The sequence below is a fragment of the Arachis duranensis genome, chromosome 1 (genome assembly GCF_000817695.3).
Source record: "Arachis duranensis cultivar V14167 chromosome 1, aradu.V14167.gnm2.J7QH, whole genome shotgun sequence".
NCBI lineage: Eukaryota > Viridiplantae > Streptophyta > Magnoliopsida > Fabales > Fabaceae > Arachis > Arachis duranensis.
The window spans coordinates 96,726,733-96,736,103 of NC_029772.3; the positions used below are offsets into that span (position 1 = coordinate 96,726,733).

At 39.5% G+C, this 9,371-nt stretch overlaps 2 protein-coding genes across 2 annotated transcripts; one reads left to right on the top strand and one right to left on the bottom strand.

Annotated features, from left to right (window-relative positions):
• Positions 1–3,465: 3,465 nt before the first annotated feature.
• LOC107465209 (uncharacterized) lies at positions 3,466–4,884 on the top strand. Its single transcript, XM_016084202.3, has one exon. The coding sequence runs from the start codon at positions 3,614–3,616 to the stop codon at positions 4,535–4,537; it is 924 nt and encodes a 307-aa protein (XP_015939688.1). The 5' UTR covers positions 3,466–3,613; the 3' UTR covers positions 4,538–4,884.
• Positions 4,885–5,904: 1,020 nt separating this feature from the next.
• LOC107465221 (uncharacterized protein At5g19025) lies at positions 5,905–9,060 on the bottom strand. The gene is made up of 2 exons (XM_016084209.3): positions 8,420–9,060; positions 5,905–6,121 (listed from the first exon to the last, which is right to left on the bottom strand). The coding sequence occupies exons 1-2, from the start codon at positions 9,052–9,054 to the stop codon at positions 6,076–6,078; spliced, it is 681 nt and encodes a 226-aa protein (XP_015939695.1). The 5' UTR covers positions 9,055–9,060; the 3' UTR covers positions 5,905–6,075.
• Positions 9,061–9,371: the final 311 nt, after the last annotated feature.

Below are 9,371 nucleotides of genomic sequence, written 5' to 3' on the forward strand. Positions count from 1 at the left end.
CATCAATGACAATCTTGTCAGGGTCCAAAGGAGAGAGATCCAGATCGGGAGCAAGGACTCCGACCTGCTCCTTAAAAATCCTCCAAGCCTCCTCGGCTCCCTTAGCAATAGAGTCCTCCAACTCGGCGTAAGCAGTCCGAGAATTCAACAAGTCCTTCCTCACCTCCACGAGGTCCTTGACAAGCTCGAATAACTCTCTTGCGCCTTCTTCCTCAAGCCCTCCTCCATATTGCATTGGGCTTGTAACTTGCTCCCCTTCTCCCGAAGGCCATCCCTCTCCTCCTTCAATTTAGCGACCTCCTCCTTCAACTCCTTCTCATGTTTCTGATACATGAGAAGCCTTTCCTCTAACTCTTCAACCCTCAAAGTTGAACCCAGAGAGCTAAGAGGAGTCTTCTCAAAAATATCAAGAAACTTAGTGCACACCGCCGCCGTCCTGATATTTTCCTGAGCCAGAATAGTGAGGTGGTTCCGACCAGAAACATCATCCATACCTATACGGGTATGGGGATAGATGTGTTTCCGGATAAATGCAGGAGCATCCACCTTAGCCTCACCTTCAAAAGAAGAGGAAGACTCTAAAGTCTTGCGCTTCTTCTTGTCTGGCTCAGGAAAAGATCGGGGGGAAGGGGGCGGCTGAGAAGAGGCTGAGGAGGAAATAACAATAGGACAAGAAGAGGTCCCCAAATTTTGGGAAGAAGGGGGAGGAAGAGGAAGAGGAGAGCTAGCTACCCTGGCGCTGCCGGTCCTGGCACGGGACCTCACTTTGGCCTCCTGGACCCTCTGGTAAGATTCACTGGAATTCCTCTTCGCCATCTCTGTAAAAAGCAATTAGTAGCCAAAAAAGTCAGACAAGTCAGAAAAACAAGATACAAGTCGGAAACAAAGCAGAAAGACAAAGGCTACCTAATTGTGCCTGGACAACGGTCGGCGACCCCTGGAGAAATTTTTTGCTATCCAGATATGGGGCCCTCCCCCACACTTCTCGGAGGAACCCCACAATGGCTGCCTCCACCTCATCCAAGTCATCCAAACCATATTTCTCACAGGGGGAGCCTCCAACCAGTACAGAGGAAAGCGAGGAACAGAATTTTCATCTAGGAAAAAGGGGTGGTGACCCTCTACACCTTGAACTTTGAAAAAATAATTTTTGAAATCATGGAAGGATTCATCAAAAAGGGTGAAAACTCTCCGACCTTGTATGGCTCAGAAAGACACCCATTGCTGCTTGTTATTTAGCCCACTGAAGGGCTTGGTCATGTGGAAAAGATAGAAGAAAATCCTCAAAGAAGTCAGAAAATCTAAGGCGTGGCTGATAAACTGATAAATTTTCAGAAAACCCCAAAAATTGGGGTGAAGTTGGGTAGGAGCAACTCGGCAGTGACGTAAAACGACTATTTCAAAATCAGAAAATGGAAGAAAAACACCCAAACGGGTAATCATGCTTTCATACATGTAGAAAAAATGAGGGACCTCCTCAGTATCCCTCCCAAAACAAACCTGGTCTTTCAGACCCGGGACCACCAATTCATACTTTGGCTCATCCTCCTCAGAAGTACAAATATGGTGATGAGTGCGGAGGTTGGTGATAAACTCGTCATCAACCAAGGGTTCCTCCCCCAAGACCGTAACATCAACCCACTGAGCAAGAACTTCTACAGAAGACATTTTTCCCTAGGGTACGATGAAAACCTACAAAGAAAAAAGAAAAAAGAATAAAAAACGAGAGTTCCTAAGGGGGCATGGAATCTAACAGAAACCTACGGCGTCACCTTCTCCCTCTCCAAAGAAAATAAAAGGCATGCAAACAGAAGCACTTAATAAAAGGGAAGAAAGAACCAGCCTTTGCCTGAAAAGGGGTAGAGGAAGATGAAAGCCTTCAACGAAAGTGTTCCACGAACAGATACGAAAGTGTTCCACGAACAGATGAAAGGGAAAATTTGAAAAAACCAAAGTAATCAATCCCTACGCGAACCCCTAACAGACGCGACGTTTGATTAGACGTAACTGTGAAAATCAAAAACCACGAAAATTCACGTCGGTTGCAAACAATCACGTTGGTTCCCTCACAAGTCGGTTACGACCTCGAGTAGAATACTCGAACCCAAATCTTAAAAGAAATTGGGCTCGAGTAGGGGCACCGTTCATACCCTGGCCCAATGATAAGGCACAGGTCCCAACAAAAGGCCCAACCCAAAAGGGTTGAGCCTCGCCTTGTACCGACCTCCTCCTTACGAAGTTGGTTCTTACCACGACTAACCCTAAAGAAGTCGGGGACGAAGATTAGCTGGCAGATAATCACTCATTCAAATGAGTAACTGCCCCTAAAATCTCTCTACCCACTTCCAGGAGCCATATCTCAACCTCCCTAAGATAAAGGGGGCAGTTATCCACCTCAAAAGGCGAAACTACTTCAGCGGTGGTTATGGGTTCACTCCTATAAATACACTGACACCTCTCAGGTATCTTAGAAGCCCAATACTCTCTAGACCTGTTTTGCCCCTTTGCTGACTTTGGCATCGGAGTGTCTTTGCAGGTACCACCCTCTATTCTCCCTTACACAAGTCGGACGGGGCCTTGGATCACCAACTCACTTGGACGTTTCATCGTTCAGACGATTGGGTCAGCCAAACTTATCCAACCCATTAATCTCCGGTTACCCATCGTAACAAAAAATATATTAATCTCTGTCTTAAAAATCCATTTGGAAAAGTATGATTAAAAGAAGCACTAAAAATTAAAATTGTCCAAAAAGAATTTTCTTCTTTTTTTTTTCAACAAATTGCCTTGCATTTTTGATAAGAAAACTCAGCAAATAATACAATGACCAAACAGAAAGTCAGACCCAACATAACCTTATTGAATTAACTTGGAAGACCGAATATTTGTATATCCAACAAAGAAGATAAACATATACAGGAAACAAATGGTACCAACCCCTCGATTTTTCGCCGCTGGTTTCGTAATATTTGCATGACGCTTACGCTTAACTTATCCTCTTTTTATGTTGTGAAATCAAAATGATAACATATCGCACAACTATGAAAATCAAACACTATCCGGATTCATGGTACAAACCATTAGTTTAAAATTATCTGTTCAAATTATAGTAAATACAAATAGAAATATAATTGCACGCAAGAACATTAAGGCGAATACAAAAATAAAGAAACAAAACAAGTGCCAAATTTGAACGGGGAAAACATGTTTTCGTCTTATTATATATAAAAAGAAGATAATTAAAACTTAGGCAAGGAATAAACATATCATTAATAATTGTCAAAATCAGCAAAGAGCACAAGAAGTTCGTGGTATGTTTATTTATTTTTATATTCTAGAAAGCCAGCGCTACCCTCATCGCATTCGTCAAGGTTCATATGGTCAAACTCCAAGAATTAAAAGTAAACAACATTCAACATATATAATAGTATATAAGCTTATTCCTCAAGCAAAAACCAAAGATAAGCAAACAAAGTTGGACTTCAAAACCCTTCCTTTACAACAGAACACTCTAGACATTTTCATTTTCCCTCTTAAATACAACTCTCTCTCTCTTTAATTTGCCTCATCATCACAAATATTAACACATTTTCCCTCTCAAACAAACACAAATATGGGGACTCTGGTGGGACACGTGGCACCAGGTTTTGGGTTCTTGCTAATTGGTTTATGGCACCTCTTCAACAACATCAAGTTCCATGCACTCAACCCTAAATCCTACACCTCAAAGCCATGGTTCCCATCTTCCAAGTTCAAATACCTTGAGCTTATTCTCATCATGGCTGCTTCCATGGCTTCTGTGTCCATGGAACTCTTCATAGGCCCTGAACGCCATCAACCTCTCGACTCAGACGGAACCATACCCTCCAACCACCTCCACAACTTCGAGCACTCCTCCATCTCCCTCACCTTCTTCGTCTTCGCCGTCTTTTCAATCATTCTCGACAAACTCAACACCCCTTCGCAACATGGTTTATCGCAGTTGCTTGCGGCCATCGCGTTCTCTCAGCAACTCCTTCTCTTCCACCTTCACTCAGCGGATCACATGGGTCCAGAAGGACAATACCACCTTCTCCTTCAGCTCGTTATATTTGTTTCTCTTTCCACCACGTTAATGGGGATTGGGTTCCCAAAGAGCTTCTTGGTGAGCTTCGTGCGTTCAATAAGCATATTCTTCCAGGGTTTGTGGTTGATAGTGATGGGTTACATGCTGTGGACACCATCGCTAATACCAAAAGGTTGCTTCATCAATGACGAGGAGGGTCACCAAGTTGTGAGGTGCTCGAGCAATGAAGCACTTCATCGTGCGAATTCGCTCGTCAACATTGAGTTCAGTTGGTTCATCATCTTGGTCACTGTGTTTGCGGTCTCTATGTACTTGGCTTTGGTGAAGGTTTATGGTGAAAAGGTGCAGTATTTTTCTCTGGGGTTTGATGTGGAGGATCAAGAGTCAAACGACGACGTTGAGTCTCAGGAGAAAAGCTTTGTTCATGCGGCAAAAGCGTTTTCTTCAGGTGCTAATGACATGGGAAGATAAAGTCATCAAATTTAATTAAATTAATTAAACAAAAGTGAGTTGATTATATTTGTTGAGAACTTGGAATGTAAATACTTACAGTGATATATTAGGGTGGTGGGTTCCACCTTGTTATTGTTGTTTAGGTGTTAAATTAATTGTGTTGAGCTACCAATTATGTGGTTCTATCTCTAGAGGAAAATGTGCATGTCTAGGTACAAGTCATTTTTTTTAATTTACAAGGTTGATTTCATATTTTCATTCGATTGTAGAATTGTGTGTATTTGGCTTATATTACCATAAATTATTTTATTTTGTTTGCTTTTGGTGATAATTAATACAATTAGCTTTAATTTTCTATTTATAAATCCTAGTTTGCCAACCCTTTATAATTCTAACTAAAATAATACTATTAATACTTTATGGTATGAATGGAGTTCCAACGCAAAACAATGGTATATGCATGCTAACTAATTAAAAATATGAAGATATCCAAATTCCAAGGACATTATACCAAATGGTCCAACTATAATATTTCTAGTAGCCTTTCTTCTTTTTATTTATTTATTCTTATATGCACTCCAGGTTTAATTAAGCTCTATGCTGATTAAGTTGCAGATTCTTCATACATTCGGACGACTTTTTGTTCCATTTTCAATAAGCCATCCAGGCATTCAGATTCTGCATGCATGAAAATGACTTTCTTTTGATATTGACGGATTCTTGTGGAAGAGTGACAACGATATGACTAATATTGACATAGTTCTTCGCATGATGATTACTAATCGATAATATTTTAGTTTCAAAGTTAACCTATATTCATCTGGATTCATTTTTTTTCTCTTTTTTTTTTCTTTTTGAAGGTTATTAGCCTAACAACTTTTTAATTCCAATAAAATTAAGCATATATCGAAATATCGATAGTAAACATTAAGAATAACATAGAAACAAAGGCTGCTAAAGAAAACTCCGTTATTCCAGAATGTCAATATTTTCATTTTTCTTATATGCAGTCAAAGTCGATGAATTATTATTATTTATTCCAGAAGCAAAATTGGAGTGAACATTCCTAGGAAAGTTCCATGTATGTACACAACCAATTGTATAGACCAGCGTAATCAAGCATCTGATTTAAATTTAAAACATGTTTGTTTTACAGTCCAAACAATGTTTCAAATCATACCCCGAAACCATATTTTCGTCAAAGGAGCAAACCAAGGGATGAACAAGTTTAGGATCAGCAACTTGTGGATAAGTAAAGCCAAGGAAAGGGGTCAACGATGATGAATCCAATATTTATTATATTGCAGTTAATTTTGTATGATCCTTCCAAAGATGAGAGACCCCTAGCCTAGATAGATATATAGATATAGTTCAGACATAAGGAAGGACGGGTAATACTAAAATATCAGATTATAAACTTTTCTTTTTTCCTTAACAAAAAATTGATTCTGATTGTGAACAAGTCTCCAAGTAAATAGTGAAACATTGAACATTGAGCTGGTAATGATATATATTGAGATGTCGGTGATGGATACACCACACCACACCAGAGTGTATCAGCGATGATCTCCTTTTCCATTAACAGTCGCATTCTGTAGGGATCTGCTCGTGTCATTAAAATTATTGTGTCAGGGAAGCACCAAAATAGAATTTCAAAGAACTCATTCAAGTCATAAATTGCAACAAATTTTAACTACTAGATGGGTAGCTAATGCAATTGTGAAATAATTCATGAATCATTGGCAAGGTCAGTTTCCACTTCTATTTTCTACGTGAATGCATGATGCACTTCAGATTTTGTGGGTTAACAGAAATTTAGGCAGGACAGTTTATGAGAGAATTGAATGCATATGACAGCGAGAGAGATATTTACAATAAAGTTCACAGCAAAATACTGCAAAAGAATTCAGATGATGCAAGTAGGGACAAGGGAGATCATAAGTGTGGAAACTATCTGTGTTTCAATTGATCCATAAAGCATGAAGCTTACACCCTATTTCAGCGTTGAAAATTGTTGAACAAGGGAAACACAGTTGGAGGTTCAAACTTTTGGTTAACAAACTTATGCTTACTACTTACTCTCAACCATAATATCAAGCGACCATGTCACCAGCAAGTTTTCATTCAGACAAGAACGAAATAACACATTGAGAACTGAGAATATCTAACCCAGAATTTGATCAGTTTTTCTTCTTCCCAATCTGGGAAATATGGTATTTATTCTCTGATCATCCACCTAAGCCTCGCAGACACAGTAACCAGGTAAGCCAAGTCTAAAGTTCTCTGAACCAGAAGAATACTAGCATAATTATTGATCATAGATTGAATTATTAATGCATTATTCAACTAGAACAGTTCTTCACCTGACAATCAACTTCATGGTTTTTTACATTTTTTTTTCTCTCATTTCTATTGTGTTTCCTGGTTTCTGTCGTCGTTTTTTTTTTCCCCTATTTTTCCCCCCGAGGAAAAGAGAAATTATTTTCCTGGTAATGTTTTCCACTGTATATATCTTATGCTTAAGCCTATAAAGTCTCAATTGTTTACTGCAGTATTTGCATTCAACATCTTACATATGATCCATACATTTTAAATCAAATGTCGTTGAATGTTGTCCTGAATCCTGATCAGGTCGAGGGCATCTGTTTGCTAAAATATATTCTAGATTAATGGAAGTAGAATTCAGACCTACAAAAATTCATGCGTTGGTAATTAATTCTATCATTTATACATATATGTACCAACGACCTAAAAACATTCGTATATAGGTAATTACATGTTTCTTTTACAAATATGTACCAAAGCCTGGAATGCAATCACTAGGTTCAAAACTACATTCCTTCAACTTAGAACCGTAACTACATGCCATTCTAGTCTAAACCTGCCCCTTATTTCAAAACTTAACACAGTCTAATAACTGATGTCATAAACTTTAGTATACCGCAACTAGCAACTGCATGCTCACTTTGAAGTCAAATGAGTTATCTCCCAGGAAACTCCAAAGATTTCACATGTTTTTCAGTATTAAGGTTATAAGAAATTGATGAAGTAAGAAACAGAGTAAGTCATAAATTAAAAACACTTAAAACACCCAATAAAAACGTTTCCAACCCAAAAAGTTGCTGGCACTGGAACATAGAAGTAGCAGAAACACTCAAACAACTCCAATAATATTCGGAATGTCTAATAAAGGCTCCCACAAGTTTTTATTTTGTCAGGTATACAACAGGTATGGACTGCTTAGAAACTCCTCAAACTTTTAGACCCTCAGATATAGGCATTAAGATTACTGTCAATGAAATCCTAAACTCAAAGGAAGCTCATACTATAGCGATAGGGAGAAAATCACAGGTGATCTTGCACATGAAGAGTGAACACTGTATTCTTACTGACAACTCTCTTTCCCCGGGCTCATAGAAATATGACGGCGAGAAGGCCGTCACTTAATGGCGATTTAGGAAATGAAACTCTGTGGAAAGAGGTATAGACTCAAAGGTGGTTGTGACTTGTGAACTAAGCCAAGTTCAGCAGAGTCTACAGATGCATACATGGAGTTGCTAACTTGCTATTATACCAAAGGGGATAAATCTTAAACTTGAGCTACAACCGAATGGAAAAACCAGATAAAGGGTGATAGCTCTACGCCTAACGGCTAAGATATCAACCAGAACTCAGAAACACAGCACAATGCAGCAGCCAGAGCAACAATTCTCCATTCAAATAGACATAATCAGATTACGTCTTCAATGACTCAAGATAATTCATGCAAATTAATAAAGTCCCAACCAATAAAAAAGTGAACCACTTATAAAAACAAACAACACTAGTCACATTGCAACAGGATAGAAAACACAGCAAATTCATAAATTGAACAAATCAAAAGAGGGGAGAAGAACTGACTTCTTATGGCGCTTTCCTTTCTTGGGGCCCCAACCTTCGAGCTTGGCAATGGGGCAGCCGCAACGCGCTCGGAAGAGTAAGACGGCGCGTCCGTTGGCGGGAGCCATCTTCCTGAGCTCAGACCGAAGGCACTCGTAGTCAGGATTGCCTTCCCTGCCGCCCTTCCATGGCAGCCTGTCAATCTCATCGGAGGCGCCGCAACGGAGGTTCTCCTCCGTCTGCAGCTGCAAATCGAACTCCATCGCCTTCTTGAGGCCCTTGCAGCCCGGCGCCCGGCACTTCCTGGATCGCGCGCCACACCAGAAATCGACGATCACGATCGAGACGCCAAAGAAGGTGAAGAACCCTAGCAGCCACGAGATCGGGAGCTGGTGGAGGTTAGGCGCCGATTGCGCGAGAAGGAGGGAGAGGGAGTTGAAGATGTAGGAGAAATACGATGAGAGGAGGAACGCGCCAGAGAAGAGCACTAATATGAGAATGAGAAGGTCCAGAGTCGCCGACGGTGAGTGCTTGCAGCTGCACGCGCCGGAAATCGGCGTAGATTTGGGTTTTGGTGGCGGTGGAGGTGGAGGACAAGGGGGACTCATGGTGGCGATGGCGGTGGTTATGGTGGCCAATAGCTGCTGCTGGCGCATCTTACAGATTAATTATTGACGTGGTTTTTTTTTAATTCATTTAATATTATCATTTCTATTTTCTTTACATATTTTGTTTATACAAATTAAAATTGCTTACATCTTGTTTATACGATAAACTAGCTATATGAAATTTAAAAAAATATATATTATTTCAAAAAATTTACGATTAAAATAATACTTTGATTTTGATCGATTTATAAAATAAAAGAGATACAATTTATTACTATTTAGATTAAATTAAATCAATTTAGATATAATATAATTTAATGTTTAATTACTCTATTGGTTCCTATAATTTTACCAAATTTTCAATT